This window comes from Papio anubis, chromosome 9 (assembly GCF_008728515.1).
Source record: "Papio anubis isolate 15944 chromosome 9, Panubis1.0, whole genome shotgun sequence".
In the NCBI taxonomy this organism is placed as follows: domain Eukaryota; kingdom Metazoa; phylum Chordata; class Mammalia; order Primates; family Cercopithecidae; genus Papio; species Papio anubis.
The window spans coordinates 102505229-102526707 of NC_044984.1; the positions used below are offsets into that span (position 1 = coordinate 102505229).

The 21479-nt window shown below is 47.6% G+C and overlaps 1 protein-coding gene across 1 annotated transcript in view; it reads left to right on the top strand.

Annotated features, from left to right (window-relative positions):
* WSCD2 (WSC domain containing 2) overlaps window positions 1-21211 on the top strand; it is a 124045-nt gene extending 102834 nt beyond the window's left edge. Inside the window, 4 exon segments of the mRNA XM_021922865.2 lie at window positions 2581-2745; window positions 10904-10998; window positions 11001-11106; window positions 18796-21211. Of these exon segments, the coding sequence (XP_021778557.2) occupies window positions 2581-2745; window positions 10904-10998; window positions 11001-11106; window positions 18796-19148 (719 nt within the window). The 3' untranslated portion in view covers window positions 19149-21211.
* The last annotated feature ends 268 nt before the right edge of the window (window positions 21212-21479 follow it).

Consider the following 21479-nt stretch of genomic DNA (forward strand, 5'->3'; position numbering starts at 1 on the left):
GGAATGCACATATTTTAAGTGTACTGGTTAATGTCAACTGGGTAATCCACTCCCCTATAAAAATGTAAAACATAACCACATTCTAGAAAGTTCCTGTGTCTGGGCTTCTTTTTGAAGTATATTCCAATGAAAACCATTCCCTGAAGCTTACCTGGCTTTGCCACAGACGTCCCTTGGTTTATTTTCTCCTAAATCTATTAGTCTCAGAACAAAAATTAAACAGGCAGGAGAAGAGAGCTGAACCTCCAGCTAGCAGCAACAATACCAGGAACCACAATCTATTCTATCGGCACTTCCAGCACATTTGTCTTACTCTAACACGGCATTCATTCATGAATTTCATTCTCCTAAACAACCTCAGGCTGTCATCACTGCTTAATAGTCCCATTTTATAGGTGAGCAAGCTGAGGCTCAGACAGATCATCTTTTTCCTATGGAAGAACTGGAATTTAAATCTAGGACTTCACACCTCTCCTTGAAAGGGCTTTTGTGTGAAATCAATGAGGCTCATAGTAAGACTTCAACAAATAGCAGCTAATGCAGAACAGGAAAGACCCCAGTAAAATCTTGGGAAGGAATTACCTATAGGAGGGCAGAGTGATCTGCCCTTGTGCCTGAGTAATCACGTGAGGTGAGCTTGTCTGTTGAATTGAGCATGGGGCAGTCGCTGACGACCTTGCCCATAACTGGTTCGGGGCAGTGAACAGGGAAGAGGCCAAGTGCAAGGGCCAAGGAGTAGATGGAAGGGAGGAAACGTGAAGGAATATGGACAACTCTGCTGACAATATGGCAGTGATGGGGTGAAGGGGAGCTGGTGGTCGCTGGAAGGGGCTCTTTCTAAATGATGGAGCTATTTGTTCCTGTTTGAGTGCTAATGTGATTGAGAGAGAAAAAATATTGGGGTTGGAAGGAGCAAGGAGCTTGAAGAAGGAGGGAATGGAGTCCACACACATGAGCAGGGGATGAGTGACTTCCCCAGAACAGGGAGAGATGGAGGTGAGGCGCTATGGGAGGTGAGGGAGGTTTGCCTGCCTTCCCTTGGATGGTAAACAAGGGTGGAGTTCATCTGTCCTGGGCTGAAGAAGGCAGCACTGAGACCTGGGGCCTCCAGGCCTGGATCTGGGATTCTCTCATCTTCCTTTCTGCTCCAGCGCCCCCTGCTCTGAGCCTTCCCTCCGATGCCTTTGCAACTGAGGGAACCAAAAGAAAAGCTTGTGCTTTCTTAGCTCCCTCTGGGGTTGCAGTGGGAGGTGCTGGGACTTGCATTTTCTGTTAACTCTGATGGTAATGGCATTCTGCAGGCTCTGAAAAGCCAGAGAATCGAAATAGCCAAATGGTACTCAACACCTCCCAACCCATTTTACAGATGAGGAACCTGAGGGCGAGAGAAAAATAATACCTATGCCTTTTGAGCACTTTAGAGTATTAACATATTACATGCTTTGTTTCATTCAATCCTTACAAGAGTCCTACAAAATAGATATTAATAGATATTATTGTTATCCACCCGGTCATCATTCTACCCATTCATCCATCCAATCAAGAAGCAGTTATTAAGTACCTGCTGTATACCAGATATTGTGGAAACTTTTGATGAATCAGCAAAATACAATACGGGCAGGGTTTCTGACCACATGACTAATTGCATGAATAATTATCTGAATTGCAATTGTGATCAACAATATGAAGGAGATGGATGTAGTAATGCACTAATGATAGCCCAGGGAGTCAGGAAAAGAGGGGAGAGAGGAAGGGAGGAAGGAAAGAGGAAAGGAAGAAGGAAGGAAAGACAGACGGATAGACAGAGGAACCCATTCAACTGAGAGCTGAAGAACAAAAAGCAAAGGCAGGTAGGAGGCAATGGAGAGGGAACAGCATGCACGAAGGCGCTATGTCAGGACGGAGCAAGACACAGGAGAGGAAGGACGGAGAGACCAGGTGACTGGCATGTGGTGGAGTGGATTAGAATGAGCCTGTGAGTTTGCAAAGGCCAACCATGTGGGCTTAGAGGCCAAGATAAGAATCCTGGACTGCATCCTATGTTCAAAAGGCATATGTATTAGTTTTCTCTAGCCCTCAGTTTCCTCATCTGTAAAATGGGTTGGGAGGTGGTGAGTACCATTTGAATATTCCTGATTCTCTGGCTTTTCAGAGTCCGCAAAATACAAGAATAACAGAAAATACATAATGGATGCCATTGACGGTTTCAATCTGGAGGAAAGGGTACGGGTGAATGGGAAAGACTTGCTCTGCTGGGGGTAAACTGGGGCTGGAGAGAAGATTCACCCTCCCAGCTGACTTCTATTGGATCACTACTATGGGCTAACCACTGTGCTTGTCCCTTCCCATTATTATCCCATTTAACACTCACCTCAACCCTACGAGGGAGGAACCATCTCCCTCATTTTACAGATGGGAAAACTGAGGCCCAGTGAAGCTTTCCCATGACCCACGCAAGTGTCCTGTGCCCTTGATCACCTGGCTGAGAAGTGGCAGGGGTGGGGCTCATACCCTGGTCCCTTTCAGACAGGCTCTATCTGCCCCTGGTTTTGACCTCTGTCCATGCTCCGCCCTTTTCAGACAACCGTTGCATGGACAGAAGGTTCCTGCCGGGCAAGTCCAAGCAACTCATTGCTTTGGCCAGCTTTCCAGGTGCCGGTAACACATGGGCTCGCCACCTCATTGAGCTGGCCACGGGCTTCTACACTGGCAGTTACTATTTCGATGGCTCCCTCTACAACAAAGGTGAGGAGACGGCAGGGAGGGCAGGGCAGGAGGTTCCCTGGGCTTGGGAAGGTCCCCCCTTGGAGGATATGGGAATACTCCTCCTTGAGTACCTACTGCATGCCACTCAACTCTCCCAGGCACACTTATTGAGACTCACTGCATGCTTGGTACCCCCTACTTCCTTTATGCCCCACAGACATTTCTTCAGTCACGTCCTGGATACTCCACTAGCATCCATTCTATAACTGACATTTATCAAGTACCTATCCTATGCCTGCTACCTTTCCTCCATTTAGGTTACCACAAACATTTCTCAAGCACCTACTGTGCCCTGGTACCTCATTACAGATATTTCCTGCAGCAACTCTTTGATGTAATAGAGGTACAAGAACTAAGTTCACTTTGGGGATATTTATTGAGCACCTACTATTCACCAGGTGTCCTCTCCAGATTTAAGTCGACAATATTCACTATGCAGGGTGCTCTATTTTCATTCCATTCACAGATGTTTACTGAGCACTGGAATGTTCTGGATACACTTCCTAAGTTAGGTGTCCCAATATGCATTTGTGGAGCACCAACTGTGTGTGAGGCGCCTCATGTAGGTTCACATTGCCAAAGATGTTCTCCTGGCACCTAGTAGGTGGCCAGGTGCCATATTCTTATTTAACCCTGCATAGAAACGTTGTGAGGTAGGAGGATGATGTTCTTTCCCAGAAATGAAAACTGAGGCTTGGAGAGGAGAAATAATTTGCCCAAAGTCACACAATGTTTTTATTTTTGTTTTTTCAATAAGCTGATTGGGGATTGCATTCTAGTATTTCCCAGTTTCAAAGCCCACATCTTTATTACTCTATCATACAGGTGAGAAATTCCTGAGTTTCTTACTGAGGAACAAGAAATCATGGATGAAATGCCCCTTGGGCATGAAGCCCTCTCCTGGGCATGGTGGGAGACATCAGGGAAGCAAGGCCTCCTCTTGTGGGAGGCTTTGCATCTACATGTGGAGCAGCCCTTGGCCATGGTCTTTGTGTCTGCAAACCAGCTGAAGACCATTTCCTGGCTGTGTGACTTTAGGCAATTTACTGTACCTCTCTGATCCTGTGTCCTCATGCACAAATTAGAGATAAGAGTACATATTTCATGAGGTTGTTTCAAAGCAGAGGTGTCCCATTTTTTGTCTTCCCTGGGCCACACTGGAAGAAGAAAAATTGTCTTGGATCACACATAAAATACACTGACACTAATGATAGCTGATGAGCTAAAAGTAAGATAAAAATAACCAAAAAAATCTAATAATGTTTTAAGAAAGCTTACGAATTTGTGTTGGGCCACATTCAATGTCGTCAATAAAAGTTGGCTCTGGGTACTCTTGTCTGGGTGCCAGCCACTAGCCAGGCACAGCTTGGTGCCAATAAAGAGTCATCCCCAAACCCTAGCTCAGGGAGAGCCAGGGGGCATGTCTTTCTCAGGGCGAGACACAGGAGGGAGGCAGAGACTGGGCAAGAAAAGGCAAAAAGGGTGAAGAGGGACAGGCTGATGGTTGGAGTTGGCAGCGGGTCAGGCAGGGGAATCTGCTTAAGAATCCCAGCTTTTCATATATTTATTAATTTCCAGTTTGGGCCTGAGTGATTGTTTATTAGGCACCTATTACATATGAAGCTCCATGCTGAGGGTATTGCATGCTTATATCAGGATTTGAACCCAGGGCTGGCTGTCAGCCATCCCTATGATCTTAACCTCTGTGCTGTGCTGCCTTTGTGGGAGCTGCTGGGAAGAGCACTGGGATATTCCAGAATCTCTCTGGCTTGTCCTGGAGCAGTGGCTGTGGAATGCAGGTTCAGAAAGGATGCCATGGCTGGCCAACATTCTCACGCTCCTGGCTGTGGCAGCAACCCTACTCATGCAATCCCAGAATGTCACAAACAGAAGGGGTCCCTCAGGATGATTTAGTTCAGAGATCAAAATTGGTTTCATCTAGTGTTGATTCCAATGAATTTTTGCTTAAGGATGATGTGTTAAGAAAGGTTCTATTCTCTCTCTGAAACAAAGTGCCTTAATCTATTAGTGATGCCTGTTGAAAGTGGAGAATGGGGAATGGTGGCCTATACACCAAGTCTTCGCCATCTGATCTAACTCAACCTCCTAACTTCAGAGAAGAAGAAGAAATGGAATCTTAAGATAGAGTCAGGAGATCTGATTTGCAGTCTGAAAGTTCACTCTGATACTTATCAGCTATGAGAACTTGTGCAAAATTCTTCACTTCTCTGAGCTTTCATTTCCTAATCTAAATAGGGGGATGTCAGTACTGAACTCAGAGATTTTCCAAAAAATATAACAAGATAATGTTTGTGAAATAATATGTGTGAGTCTGTGGTGTAAAACAGACATTTTTTAAATGCTGTGTAACCAGGACAGTCACTTACTTAGTCAAAGGCAAAGGGAGTTGGTCTCTGACTACACATTATCATTGCCCAGGGAGCTTTTAAAGTCTTGACACCCAGGCTGCCTCTCAGACCATTTCCATCAGACTCTCAGGAGTGGGTGTTTTCTATAAGCTCCCAGGGGATTCCACTGCAAAACCAGAGCCAAGACCCCTGGCCCTAGATGAAGAACCCAGCATTCTTACTTCCAGACCCAAAACATTCCAAAAATTCATTTTTCTCCCAGTGTTTGCTAATGCTTTAGTGTGGGCAATATTAATGGGTCATTAACGGAGTGAGACACCTACTAAAAGTTTACCTTGATTTAAAAAAAAAGAAGAAGAAGAAAACATAACCCCCCTGTGGCAATTCCCTGCCTCAAGCTGTGTCTAGTTACTGGATGTTTCCTTCATTCGTACTGAGACAGGCAGGGGGTTGTGGGCTGGTCACAGACAGCTGAGGCTTTGAATGTAGTTGCCTTTTCATTAGGAGCTTTAAAATCCTTCCTGCAGCCTGAGCCCTTGCAGTTAACATTGAACTCTCCCTGGGAGCTTGGAGTTGACAGTGGGGTGCAGACAAAATGAAGAGCCACTTGCCCCACAACAGCATCAGTCAATCTAGCTAACCCTGCCCAGTCTCTCCCCACATCACCTTGCAGCTGAAAGATGCTTAACTTCATGAAATCCTTTGCTGCATTTGCCACACTGGGGCAAAGTTCTGCAGCCCCTTTCAGACCCCAGGTATAATGAGCTCTTTGTAGTTCGAGAATGCACTGGCGATTTGCACGTGCTATCTCTGGGACGTCAATCCCCACCGCCCCCACCCTTATTTCTTGCTTATTTGGCCTGGAAACCATCTCCTGAGGCTGCAGGTCAAATTCCCCATTGCTGTGTCTCTGGCAGACTTAACAGGTCGTCCTTTACCTTTCTTGTACCCCAGACATTCCTTCATCATAGCCTTATTATTATGAATATATTCACATCGCTGTTAATAATTCTAATCATCGTGGGCCCTTATTTAATATCTACAATGGGCCCAGCACCGTGACGGGCACTTTATATTTTTTCTAACTCAGTCTTGAGGTATGTGTGCAGAAGATGGATAGGACTTACTCAGAAGGAGGGAAAAGAGGGTGTCCCAGGCAGAGGCCATGGCATGCACAGAGACAAGGAGGAGAGTGGCACAATGTGATGGGTGAATAAAAATAGTTCCATGCTGTTAGATGGTGAAAAGGGAGGTAGTGGGGCTGGGGTGTAAGGTAGAAGGAACATCCAGAATAGGATTTGGCAAAGCACCTAGAATGCCCTTCTGAGAGCTGTGACCATTGTCGTGAGGGCTATGGGGATGGGAATGGGGTGGGATATTGTGCGGTTTTCAGCAGAGACGTGATGTGCTGAGACTAGTGTGTTGGAAATAGTCTTCTGGCCACAGGTTTGGACTGGGAGGTATTTATCAGGCTGCAGGGTTACCCAGGGAGTGACAGTGCTGGGGCAAAGGGGAAGTGGGTGGGACATTTAGGAGGTCACTGATTAGAAGAGAAGACAGTAACTTGGGGGCCTCGGCGGGTGGGTCTGGAAGGGTAGCATCTGTACAATGAGCTGATCCCCCAGCAACTCTTGCTGATTTATCTAAGTCCTTTAGAGTTTCTTTTCTTCTGCTATCAACTTGCTGAATGGCTGGACGCACGTTTCCCTGTCCCTCAAGACCTCAGTTTCCTCCTCTGTAAGAAGCATGTGTCAGACGGGTGCTCTCCCGGGACCCTCCTGGGCCTGATGGGCTGCCCAACATTTTCTCTCTTTCCTGCACTTTTCTGCAACCTGCTCTTCCCTCAGTCTGGCAAAGGTTCCACTTCACCAATGAGCTGGTGAGGGAGGGAGGGAGGGAATGAATGAGTGAATGAGTGAAGAAGTGTAGGGACCTTTCCCTCCCAGAATCCAAGTGTCTGTCCCATTTGGGTCTTTCTTCCCTTTCCCTCACTGGGTGCAACTGCCATTTGCAAAGCATGGTTTTCTCTGTCTCTGTGTCCATCTGCCATCTGGCGCTCGCTCTCTCTCTCTCTCTCTCTCGTCCTTTCTCTGCATGTCTACCTCTGCCCAGTATGTGCCTCTGCCTCTCTGTCCTTCTCTCTTCGTGTCTGTTTATCTCCCCCAACTCCTGCCTTCTCCCTCACTTTGTCTTAGTCCCTCCCTCTCTCCAGGTAACTGTGTCTTTCTCTCTTACTGTTCCCCTTTCCCTAGGCTTCATCCCCCCCTCTCCCTACCTCTCCCCATGTAAGAGACCTCATTGCCTTAATGCAGGCTCAAGCTCTGTGGTATGTGAGGAGCCAGAGCCCTGACTTCTGAAGGAGGGAAGACATAAGAGGGAAGGGCAGGATGATGTTCTCAGACTGGTACATCAACCCACAGAGTTGGTAGCCTCTCAGCCCAGCTGATGCAGGACAACAATTTCTGAGGATTTCTTTGTCCTCAAAGCAAATACCACTGTCCTGGAGAACCACCAGCCTTCAGGGGTGTCCATGCCTAGAGCCAAGATGAGACTTTCCAGTCCCAGTAAACTCTAGGGCATGCAGAGATGTGCAGTCTCTGCCACTTCCCTTCTCTGTATCTTAGCTCCGCTAACTGAAAAATGCACAAGCAACGATAGTAACAGAGGTTTGGAAGACAGACGGGAAAAATATGTCTTGTTCTCTCTGTGGCCCTAAACAAGGTTGTTTCTCCAAATCCTGGGACAGTTGGGCAGCTCCTTAGAGTTTGAGGGTCACATGGGTGCCCAAAATAAGCTGATATTTTGGTGACTCTTAAAAGATAGAATTTAAATATATCATGTTTATGTCATGGAGATGCTGGATCCTGGATGTCAAGGAGAGTGCAGAGGGAGACACCCTTGTGGTGGAGTTCAGCAATTCTGCTCTGACTCAAAGCTTGCATCCATTGTTCCCTTGCAGTTACCTAGACAGGCCCTCTTTAGAAGACAATTGAGCAACTATCTGTTGTTCTTCAGGCAAACCTATTCTATGTGCCTTCTCAAAAGTTCCTTTCCAGACATAGTACTTTTCCCTATCTGGGAGATATTCTGCTAAATGGAATTTTCTCTACATTTGCAATACTCCTATAGATAAACTCCTCAGGCAACCAGAATCTGGAATATGAAACAGATCTTTCCCAATCTTTATAGCTTTTCTAGGTTTTTTGTTTTTGTTTTTAATCTTGATAAATACTGTGCTAAGTTGACCCCATCATGAACAAATAGAAATGTTGTAACTTGGGTATCCCAATGCATGGAGCTGATTGAAAATAGTTTGACCATCCTTTCATGTTTCTGGCAATTTATTTTTCCTCGTTGAGAATCTGTGTGAGTTCTGGTATACCCCCTGCCTGTGTTTTCCATTGCTGTGCTCGTAGTGAAATAGACTTTCGTAAAGATGAAATGAAACCATGGATGGAAAGCCCTTTGTCCATGTCATGTAGAGCTCTACCAGAACACATGACATGACATTATATCCAGCGTTGCCTTGCATAAATGTTTATGTCCAAAGCTCTCTCTCTCAAGCCCCTACATCCTATTCCTCATTCTCCTCTGGAGGAGATTTTTTCCATGACACTGTGCTTCCCATCGACCTCAAAGGCTGTGGGTGAATATTTTCTCATGGGCACGGGCCAGTGCTAATTTGCAAGGCTAGGCTTATCCCAGGCAACTTAACTTAGCAAGTCCCAGAATGGAACCTGATTGAAAAAATCACATTCCATTCTTGGCTCTTCTGCTTAGTGGCCACGTGTGAGAGGCTGCACCTCTCTGGACCCTGGTCTCCAGGAACAGGAGCAGATATCAAGCCAGTCTTCACCTCCATCCATCTTAAAAGCCAGAGCACAACAGGGAGGGAAGAAACGATACTCCAAGGTTTGATGATACGAGGCGACTTCTCAGTCCATGATTTCACCCTAAGTCTTATTCTGCATTAGCTGCCATGTATTGAAGTGTTACTGTGGGCCTCATCAATTTCTCACAATGGCCCTGTGAGGGAGAAAGTGCATGGACCCATTTTACAGATGAGGAAAACTGAGGCCCGGAGAGGTGATATGATATTCAGAATGACTCATTGGGTTGCAAACACAGCCAGTATCTTGAAGGTCTAGTACAATAACATTTCTACCTGGCCTTAATATCGTATCCAAATGCCTTAGCTTGCATGAGCTAAGGGGCACTTAGAGGGTGAAGGACACATGTGTGCCGGGAGCCTGGATGGCCCAGGTTTATATCTTGGTTCCGCCTCTTCCATAGCTCTGTAACTTGGGCGAGTTATTGGACATCTCTGCCTCAGTTACCTCATCTGTAAAATTCCTTGTAGAATTGTTGAGAGGATTTAATTGCTTAGTATATGTAAAGGGCTTAGACTAGTCTCCAGCTGCACAGAACTTCTCTCAGCTCCTCAGCTTTTGAAAGGAAAACCTGATCATGCCCCTCCTTTTTGCTTAAATCCTCTTAAGGGTTCCCCAGTCTTTCTGGTCTAGTGCTGGCCTCTTCATCACAGACCCCATAACCCTCTCCAGCCCCATGCTCCCCTCTTGCTACCTGCATTCCCTCTGCAGTCACTCGTATGTGACAGATTTCTTCCCAACCACCACAGGCCCTTTGCACCTGCTTTTCCCAGCCCCTGGCCCTCCCTTCCCAGCTCTCTTGAGCTGGTAAGTTTCTCCTCATTTTTCAGTTCTATACTTACGCATCTCTTCCCCCAGGAAACCTTTTTGTATGCCGCTTGACTAGGTCAATGATTTTGGTTGAGCTAACTGGGCTGCCCATCCCCAGGGGGCAGGTTGGGACCATGTCTATTCTATGTATCTGTCATCATCTGGGACCAATCCCCCACCCCTCACCCCCAGGGCATGTCCTTTCATGGTGATAGCAGAGCTGCCTCATCGAAAGTAAGCAGAAACATATGATGTATCTTGAGACTGTGCTGAAAAAACCTACTTTCACCCTCATTCTATGGGCCACAGGAAGTCATACGGCCATGCCCATCATCAGTGGGGTAGGGACGCTGACTCCCCACAAAGAGGAATCACCCAGTACATCACTGTCTGGCCCCTCTCACAGCACCCAAGCTTTTTCTCTTCTTTTCTTTTTTTTTGTCAAGAGACAGGGTCTCACTCTGTCATCCAGGCTGGAGTGCAGTGGCACGATCATCGCTCACTGCAGCCTCAACCTTCTAGTTCAAGCAGTCCTCCCGCCTCAGTCCCCCAAGTGGCTTGGACTACAGGTGCACGCCACCATGCCTGGCTAATTTTTTTTTTTTTTAATTTTTATTGTAGAGAATGGCGTCTCACTATGTTGCCCAGGCTGGTTTCGAACTCCTGGGAGCATACTGTCCTCCTACCTTGGCCTCCCAAAGTGCTGGGATTACAGGCATGAGTCACTGTGCCTAGCCAGCACCCAAGCATTAATACTCCCCTTTTGTAACACTCACCAGGGCAGTGGTTTTACACTTATTTGTGGAACAATCTAACTCTCAAAAACAGGAAGACTCGTGAATATTTTTGAAGACTCACGTGAATGACTTTGGGTTGAGAAGTCAGTTTTACCACCTCCCAGAAGGGCTCACTAGCACAGTGCCTGGCACATAGTAGGTGCTCGATAAATATGCGAACGACTGAGTGAACAAATGCATGAGGATTCCTGAAGTGGCCCAGAAGGGAGTAGGGTGGGTTTCTTGCTTCCCCGGCTCACCGGTCCTGTTCCTTACCTCTGGCTGCGGGAAGGGTTTAAAGGTGAGCGGGACCACTGGCGCAGCGGACGGACCATTTGCATCAAGACGCACGAAAGCGGCCAGAAAGAGATCGAGGCTTTCGACGCACCGCCATCCTGCTCATCCGCAACCCCTACAAGGCCCTCATGGCTGAGTTCAACCGCAAGTACGGCGGCCACATAGGCTTTGCTGCGCATGCCCACTGGAAGGGCAAAGGTACCGTGTTGAGCCCCAAGCATGGAACTTACTAAGATGACCCGGGTTTGAGACTCAGTTCTGGCACTTACTAGGTGACAGAGGGCTGTGTGGATCAACATTTCAATGCAGAGCAGCCACCCAGGGCAGTAGCCAGAGCTTTGAAGTCAGACCCAACTTCTGCCATCTTGAGTATTCTTAACCCTTCTCAGCCTCAAAGTCCCATATCCATTATAGGATGATGTCCACCACCATAACGAAAGTCACATCTACTGAGGGTTTTGGAAAAGGCTAACTTCTTAAATCCCCACCATAATTGTCCCCATTTTATAGATGGGATAACCTAGGTTCAGGGAGGTTAAGGAGCTTTTCCAGGGTAAGGGGGATATAGGGGGTTGTTGTTCAATGAGTATGAAGTTACAGTTATACAAGATGTAAGTTCCACTGTTCTGCTATACAACATAGTGCCTTTAGTTAACAAGAAGGTATTCTTTACTTAAGATTTTGGTAAGAGGGTAGATCTCTTGTTAAGTGTTTTTTACTATACACAAAAATGAACAAAGAAAATAGACTAAAGGAAACTTCCAGAAGTGATGGAAATATATATTAGACGGATTATGGTGATGGTAACATGAGTGTATCCACAGAACCAAAGTTGCTAAATTGTATATATTATGTGCAGTATTATGTATATTAATTAGACCTTAATAAAGCTGGGGTTGGGAGGAGTTTTTCCATAAAGTGGTAGAGCTGGGATTTGAACCCAGAGAATCTTGCTCCAGAGCCCACGTTCTTCAGCACTGCACTGTGATAATGGATTAGATGAACCATTGGTGGCTATGAATCACCCAGTCCAGAGTCCCCGACACACAGCAGGCGCTCTGCAAACGTGAGTTGTCCCCAGCTCATCCAGCCTCCAGGAACCAGGCTGCTCCAGTACTCCAGCCCCTCCCCAGAGAGGAACAGAGCAGGGCAGGATGATGTAACTCAGCAATCCACCGGTAACACCCTCAACACTGACTTTGCTCGTTAAAACCCTTGGGCCTGCCCCTTGGGTCCCAATTCACTCAAGGCGGTTTGTCTGTTCCTCCCTCTGCCTCACTCCTCTTCTCAGTGAGGGGGTGGAAGCTTGGATAGGTGGTGACATTTGTCCAGTCATTCCCAGGGGTAGAGAGGCCTCTGAATCATTTGTTGGTAGAACAATCAATCAAAAGCAAACACTGGTCGCCAGGCTGAGATATCCGTATGTGCAAATGGTAGTAGCACAGACTCTGCTTGTCAAAGCTGGAAAAGACCTGGGAGATCAGTGAGCTCAGTGGGCCTCTGTGCTGGTTGCTCCTTAGAGTCCCTGGAGGAGAGCGGGAAAACCCCAGTGCCTAGGCTGCACCCTGGACTATTACTGGTTGGAGCCTGGACGTCAATATATTTTTTTCAACTTTTATTTCAGGTTCTGAGTTACGTTTGCAGGATGTACAGTTTAGTTACATAGGTAAACGTGTGCCATGGTGGTTTGCTGCACAGATCAACCCATCCCCTAGATATTAGGCCCAGCATGCATTCGCTATTCTTCCTGATGCTCTCCCTCCCCACCACTGACAGGCCCCAATGTGTGTTGTCCCCACCCCACTCCTGCATTGTGTGAATATTTTTAAAGTTCCCCAGCTGCTTCTAATGTGCATGGAGGGCTGAGAACCACTGATTCCTATTGAGTAGTGGGGAAACTGAGGCCAGAGAGAAGCAGAGACCACCAAGGTTGGTCTAGCCCTAGGACCTAGTTCTCCCACCTCCCAGGCACCCTACTGTCCCAAGTGAACAGAAAAGGGGCTTACCTGGGAAGCTCTTGTGGGCACTTGACATTTGATAGCCCATCTAAGTTCTCTAGGGACCACAGGGGGTAAGAAAGGCAGTGACCATCAGTACACCCCACTTTACAAGTGAGAGAGCCATCCCAGGAAGGGACAAGTCTCTTGGCTAAGACCGTAGGTACTGACTAAGCTGAGATTCAAACCAAGACATTAACCACCAGGCTCTACTGCCTACGACGTTGCTGACCCTTTGGTACATTCAGATATTCTGGAAGAGGAACCTCAACCCTATCTTAGGTTCAGACAAGTCTCCTAATTCCCAAGAGCCATCCATCTCTTATCTTTTTCCTTATTCAAGACAGCTGGGAGCTCTAAACCAACACTAAGGAAGGAGTCGGAACAGGCTGAATGGAGAGGCTGCAGGGAGTATGGGATAGGGGGATCCACCACCCCCATCTCATATTGGGAGCCCAGGGTCCTACATGAGTCTGAGATGGGAGAAGGGATCTTCTCCAAGTGCCCCCTCCGAGGCCTGACCCAGGTATGCAAGGGCTGTGGCAGAGAGCCTTCCTTAAAGAACAGAACCCCCAGTCTCCACTCAGCCCATTCTTCCCCTTTGCATTCACCATCTGGCCTCTGGAGACACTTGAGTTTGAGACCCTTGCTTTAAGGTCCTAAATCAGTAGCATCAGCCTCCCTTGGGAGCTTGTTGGAAATGCTCATTTTTAGGCCCCATCCTAAAACCCGCTGAATCAGAAATTCTGGGAGTGGGGCTCCAGCAATATCTCTGCGTGTGTGTGTGTGTGTGTGTGTGTGTGTGTGTGTGTATGTGTGTTTGTTTTGAGACAGAGTCTTGCTCTGTCATCCAGGCTGGAGTGCAGTGGTACGATCTCGGTTCACTGCAAGCTCCGCCTCCCGGGTTCACGCCATTCTCCTGCCTCAGCCTCCCAAGTAGCTGGGACTACAGGCAGCCACCACCATGCCCAGCTAATTTTTTGTATTTTTAGTAGAGACAGGGTTTTACCGTGTTAGGCAGGATGGTCTCCATCTCCTGACCTCGTGATCCACCCACCTCGGCCTCCCAAAATGCTGGGATTACAGGCATGAGCCACCATGCCCGGCCGCAATCTGTGTTTTAACAAACCCTCCAGGTGATACCAATGAGCACCCTAGTTTAAGAACCATTGCTATAAGCCTCTGCTGCTCAAAATGTGGCCTGTGGACCAATGACATGGACATCATCTGGGAGATTTTTAGGCAAGCAAATGTCAGGCCCTATCCCAGTCTTCCTGGATCAGAATCTGCATTTTAACAAGACTTCTCCAGACACTTCATGTGCACTTTAAGGTTTGAGAACTGCTGCTTTTGGATGCCCTTAGTGACAAAGTATGTGAAGGTCACCCTGTAAGAGCCAAGGTCACCTAGCTTTTGAGTGTGTTCACCCCACCATGCCCTTGCCCCCCTCGCAATTACCGCTCAGTCCAGACTCCTAGAACCACCAACCCCGCTCTGCTTTGGGTTCCGTAGAGTTAATTTTACAATCTCCCTAGAGTGAGTTCAGAGCAAAATTTTATGTGATATGATCATACAAGGTGAATTGTCCTGGATCTGTTTAATGAAACAGATACTGTGTTTAATGATTCCATGGGGAATTAAGTACAGTTAAGCTATTAATCAGGCCCCAGTTCTTTCCATCAACAAGAAGGTGGAGGGGAGGCTGGCCAGCCCGTGCCCTGCCAGGCACACCTGTATGACAGTTCCGGTGGAACCAGCCCTCATTACCAATGTTCCATGGCTTTATTGCCCAATTTGCAGACAGCAATCAATGATCAGGAATCCTGAGTTAAATGAGGACTTTGGTTTTTAATTTTTCTTCTTCTTCTTTCCAACGAAGTAAATTGAGTTTCAAGAGAGGAAGCATTGCCATAGGAGGTGGCCAGGTGGACAAACATCTGCTGCTGAAATAGCTTGGATATCTATTGTGCTTTTGGAGGGATGTTTGGACTAAATTATGGAGCATGTGGGGAGTCAGGAGATACAGGAGGATGAATAGCATCGTGATAATCATAACACTAACCAATATTTATTGAGCACCTTGCTTGTCCCAGGCGCTGTACCAGGATCTTTGCAAATCTTTTCTTTTTTTTTTTTGAGGTGGAGTCTCGCTCTGTTGCCCAGGCTGTAGTGTGCCCCGGCTGGAGTGCAGTGGCGCGATCTCGGCTCACTGCAAGCTCCACCTCCCAGGTTCACATCATTCTCCTGCCTCAGCCTCCCCAGTAGCTGGGACTACAGGCCCCCGCCACCACGCCCAGCTAATTTTTTTGTATTTTTAGTAGAGACGAGGTTTCACTGTGTTAGTCAGGATGGTCTCGATCTCCTGACCTTGTGATCCACCCGTCTCGGCCTCCCAAAGTGCTGGGATTACAGGCATGAGCCACTGCGCCCGGCGATCTTTGCAAATCTTATTTCACTCGATTTGTACAGCATCTGTAGGAGGTGGGTCTTATCCAGATCACCGCTTGGCAGATGGGTACACTGAGGCTGAAGATCAAGTAACGTCTCCAAAGTCACATAGCTCGTGTGGGGAGGAGCTGGGTTCTAAACCCTGGCAGTCTGACTGCAGAGTCATCTATGAACAGACCCCAGGTCTCAGACAACAGTCTGAAGGTGAAGTGAGCAGTAGGCAGCCTAGAAGTCAAGCTTCCCAGGTCCTGGAGTGAAAAGAGGGCAGGAGCTGATCAGACCAGGTGCTCTATTTTTCTTTTTAAAAATTTATTTATTTTTATATGTTTAGGATGTACAAGTGCAGGTTTCTTAATATATGTAAATGTATAAAATAAACATTTTATATACGTATGCACGTGCATGTATATGTACCACATTTTCTTTATCCAGTCCTCCACTGATGGACACTGAGGTCGATTCCATACCTTTGCTGTTATGAATAATGCTGCACTAAACATGTGTGCAGGTGTCTTTTTATGTAATGATTTCTTTCTCTTTGGGTAGAGACCCAGTAGTGGGATTGCTGAATTGAATGGTACGTCTATTTTTTGTTCTTTGAGTAATCTCCATACTGTTTTCCATTAGGCTCAGTCTGGGATAGGTGTAGGTTGGAACTCTGCCTTCAATGCCCACTGTGTGGACTTGGGCAAGTTACTTCCTGCTTCTGAGACTCCTCTTCTCTGTGTCTAAAATGGAGCCAGTATTAAGAATTCCTACTCTCTAGGCTACTTCAGAGCACGGAATGAGATCATGCATGCAGAGTGCCCCACGTAGCTCCCGACGCCAACAGATGCTCAGGCAACATACATTCCCTTCCTGCCCCTCAGACAGAGGCGGCTGGTGTCCCACAGAGGCTTGCAGTCAACAAGGACACACTGTCATCTCCATCCCACCTGCATCCATGACTAGGACACCTGGAGCTACCTGAGAAACTCCTTCCTTTTTCTTGAGCCATCCTGCAGCCCTCTTTCAGCAACCACTTGAGATGGTGAGAGGTGGCCAAGCCTAGAAGTTTGGATCTGTGTTGTTGCTGGGTGCTGGGTGCTGGGTGACGAGCACCGTCTCTATCACCTGGGTGTCTCCCCTGAGAGTAGCAGCTATTCCGAATCACCAGCAATGCTGTGAGGTGATGCGGGAGTGGGGAAATTCTGAACAAGGAAAATAGAGCATACAACATGCTAGATTTTTCCTAATCATTCAGATACATCTGGTCTTAGCTCATTATAACAGTACGGGCCCAATTAGCCAGATACATTGTAAATAATCTATTTTAAGGATAAAAAATATGCTTGTCAGCAGCATAAATATCTCCCAAGCAGCCATGATGTTCCGGGGGACTTGGTGGGGAAGGACTCTTGCCACAGATTCTGATGTGTTCTGCAAAGAAAGGGAGGCCTTCGCCACACTGCAATTTGGCAGTCGCGAGTTTCAATTTAGTTCAACAACCGTTCACTGAGCACCTGCTGAGTACAGGCAGTGGGAAGAAGTGGGGCTGAGGCTGCTGGTGCCTGGGAAAGATCCCTCCTGGAACCAGGCAGGCCTGATCTGGATGGTGCTTCCTGTCTGTGTGACCATGAGCAAGTCACTTCACCTCTCTGAGCCTCAGTTTCCTCCCTGGTGAGGAGCGGACAGTAGTCCTTTTCCTTTCAGGGTAGTCAGCAGGATTAAATAAGATAATGGGTATCCATCACCCAGCAAGGAATTAGGACTTCATTTTTGAGAGCCAGCTGGGCTCCCCAGTGCAGCCTGGGGGACTCACCACCCTCGTTCAATAAACAGAATTCTCCTGTTGCCTGCTCTGGCGGGCACTGGGTAGTGTTTCGCCTTGTGAGAAGCAGCAGGTCTCTGTTCATGGTTTTGGAGCTCCTGCCCTCTGATTCTCCAGCTGGGGCTCAGAATTGAGGCTGTGATTCCTTTTCTCTGTTCCCAACACCCTCCAGGTCCCCCTTCTGCACTTTCCTCGGCTCCTCCTTCGTGGGAGTTTCAGCAGCTCCAGGAGCTGACTGCCTCTCCCCATGAAATTCCCAGGTTCTCTGTAACCTGTCTTTCAAGTCAGAAATGCCCCCTCCCAGTTTGCATGACAATCCATCCTCTCATTTCACCACGACACTTCCCTGAAGAATAAAGAAAGGTAGGACAGAAATGTGTGAAGATGATGATAAAAATAGTCCCACTTAAACCCTGCCCTCAGATAGCTTGCCGTCTGGTGGGGAGACAGACTACAGAAGTGGGGGATTTCTGCACAGCATAATGAGTGCTGTGGGGGGCTGCGGGGAATGGAGAGGGGAACTGCGGAACCCAGAGGAAGCACCCGCCTGAGCCCAGGGAGTCTGAGAAGATGACCTGAAAACAGAACAATATCAGTAATAACAATAGCCAACATTTATTGATCACCTGCTGAACCCAACACACCATGCTAGAAACTTTATATGTTTTTTTCTACTTTGTACAACAACCCTATTATTATCCTGTGAGGAGATACCACTACTACACAGAAAAACTTGGTACTTAAAAGCCAAGACTTTGAAGCCAGACTGCTTGGGTTCAAATCCTGGCTCTGCCAGTTATTAGCTATATGACCTTGAGCAAATTACTTAACCTCTCTGTGCCTCAGTTTTCTCTTCTGTTAAATGGAGCTAATGATGATACCTCATAAGGTTGTTGTGAAGATTAAGTGGAATTAAGAGCTATATTAATATATTTATTAATATACAAGTATGTCATCTAAAATATACAATTAATATGTATTAACATAAATAATATATAACATAATATGCTGTATGTTATAGTAACACATACTTATATATAGGGTTTGCCTGGCATATAGTAATCACCAAACAAGTAACATTGTTATCCCCAAAGAGAAGGTGGTGGCCAAGAATATTCCAGAGAGAAACAGCATTGAGGTGAGAAGTATCGGGGTGTGTTTAGAGCTCTAAAAGGAGTGAATTGAGCTAAGTTGTTATTCTTTTTGTTTTTTAGAGGCAGGGTCTTGCTCTGTCACCCAGGCTGAAGTGCCATGGCATCATCATAGCTCACTGCAGCCTCGACCTCCTGGGCTCAAACAATCCTCCCACCTCAGCCTCCTGAGTAACAAGGACTACAGGCATGCACCACCATGCCCAGCTATTTTATTTCATTTTTTTTGTAGACACAGGGTCTTGCTATGTTGCCCAGACTGGTCTTTAACTCCTGGCCTCAAGCCATCTTCCAGCCTTGGCCTCCCAAAGTGCTGGGATTATAGGTGTGAGCCATCTCACCCAGCCTGTGTTATTACACTTAATTGTTAATTGTGTTACTGTGTTGTGCTGTGAATAACAGTAACCACTGCCTGCACCATCTGACTGGATCTTTTGAACTCCTCCTCCCTCTGACTGTGTCCTCTCTCCTCTCTCTGCAGAGTGGCCAGAGTTCGTGAGGAACTATGCCCCATGGTGGGCCACTCACACACTGGACTGGCTCAAGTTCGGCAAGAAAGTGCTGGTGGTTCACTTTGAGGACCTGAAGCAGGACCTCTTCATCCAGCTGGGCCGGATGGTCAACCTGCTGGGCGTGGCTGTCAGGGAGGACCGGTTGCTCTGTGTGGAGAGCCAGAAGGATGGTAACTTCAAGCGCTCGGGGCTCCGGAAGCTCGAGTATGACCCGTATACTGCAGACATGCAGAAGACCATCTCTGCCTACATCAAGATGGTGGACGCGGCCCTCAAAGGGCGGAACCTCACGGGTGTCCCCGATGACTACTACCCAAGATGATGCGTCCACACAGGGGGAGGGTAGACTGGGAGTCCTGACCATGTAGGCCCTGAGGACTCAAGACCCCTGGTGACCCCCACTCATCTGTCCTCTCTTTGGTCTGGGGACAATCTCCTTGGCTGCTCTTTGCCTTCAATGAGTTTCCTGCATGACAGAGGAGGCTCAAGGGAAGAGATTGTCCAGGCACTACCACTCTGCTCACATATTCCCCCCTTGGCAATGTGGAGCATCTTGTTTTGGGGGTTCTAGTTACATGGACTCTTTTCTGTCTCCTGTGTCCCTGCCCCCACCACTCTGAGTTCTGCTTGTGGGAGGGAGGGCTCATCCATATCACGGAGACTTGCTGGATGCCCTGTGGCAATTGTCGAGGCTCTTGATGCAAGAGCCCAGGGGGCTATTGTAAAAATGTGGCCCCAGATGCTTGTCCCTTCTGGGCTGAGCTTGCACAGCCCCCTTCTCATCTCCACCCAAGAAGCGCTGGCACTGATGTTTAACTCAGGCCACCTTCTGTTCTAAAGAAAGATTGCTGGGAAGTTTCTCCGTGGCCTTAGGTTTCTGACATCCTGGGTAGGGTGGGGAGGCATTGGTGCTCACGGTAGGTTAACTGGAGACACCATGTGGGGCCATTGGTGTCATGAGACACCCCCCCCCCAGGCCACACTGCTTCTCAGAAACAAGCTGCTTGCCTTTCCACCTCCAGGGCATGAACCCTGCCCCTTTCTATCCATGCTGTGTCCAGGAGGTGACCTTGAAATCCTGATACCACCTTCAAGGAACCTCAGGCACCAACAATGAGCCCACAAGGATGGCCACATGCCACGTGCAGAATTTGAGTTAAGAGAGAGCCCCAGTGACACATCCCTCCACGGTGGGCTCCAGTCGGTCTTACACTGCCCTTCTGACCCCTACAAATGGGTACTTTGCTATCCAGGTGAGACAGCAAGAGTGCTCTTAATCAGATGGAACCACACCCAAAATGGACTCCCCACTACCTTCCCAGACCATCTGTCTCCCCTTGATCACAGTCCAACAGGGCCAGCTTCCCTTGAGGACCCTTTAAGGAATGGGGTGAATGAAATTGTGTCATTTCTATACAAACACTGCTCTCTTGATGCTGAGATGCCAAACCAAAGGATTTCTGAGGACCTGAATCACAGAGCATCAATCTTACAAAGTGTTGGTCCAGAGTCATCTCTTCCCCAACCCCGGACACTAGTGGCTTCCCACCTGGTCCAAACCTGCACCATCCATCATTGTGTAGATGAAAAAGCCATAGGTCGCAGCCTCTTTGCTATTCTGTTGGAGCAGCCTCCCTAAGCGGTCCCTCTGAAGCCCTGGGGTGCAGGTAAATGCTCATTCCCAAGTAGCAAAGAGACCACGGAGAAGATGCGTGTAAAGAGATATATTTTTGTAAGAGGAATATGATTAATACATTCCGCCCATTGGAACCTGGCCATGCAAAGGAAGGACACAGGGATTAGACCTGTGGCACCCTTCCCTGATTCCCTCATCTGTAGGACTTGGGCTGCCCCAGGCTCACCCACGGGGCTCTGAATGTATTTTGTACCGTGTTTCTTTCCCCCAGGCGAATTTCTAGTCTTCTTTCATGAAGCAGTGGAGGGATTGGCCTCCCTTCCACTGGGAGGTTGACTCTCTCTGCAAGACTCTTGGTCCAAGACCTGGGTCAGTTCTTTGCTGGTGGTCCCCTCTGACCACAAGCTTCTGTCTGAAGATTCCTCAGGTCAACACCATCATTAAATGCGAGTTTTGTTGATGATTCTACCATGTGGTAGAGTGTTGTGTAAGACAGGTTCACAAATGGGATGTTTTCCTGGGGGGTGTGTGTGTGCGCGTGTGTGTATGTAAGAGAGAGAGAGAGATAGAGACAGTGAGAGACAGAGAGGCATAGAGAGAGAGAGAGAAGAAACAGAGATAGAGACAGAAAATGTTCAGGGTGGCAGGTGGGTTGGTGTATAACTACTTTTGTGCCTGTGTGACTGGCATAGCTGCTCAGGAAGAATTACATGCCTCTGTGTATAAAATTGCCTTTGTGTTCTCCTGCCTCTCTGTGTTTTGAAACTGTATCCCACAAGTTGCCGTTATGACCATCCATTTATAATGGGTCTGTGCAGGTCCTTGTATATGGAATTGCACCCGTGTAAAGGAGAAAATGGTCAGTGTGCATGAAACCCATGTGTGAGAAGCTGCCTGTCTATTTGGGGAGGGCATGCCTTCCACATATGCCTTTTGTCCTTGGCTGCTGTGACAGGGAGGAATTGTGGGGAGAAGTGGTGGGTGGGATGAGGTCACTGGAGTGTCGTGGAAGTATTC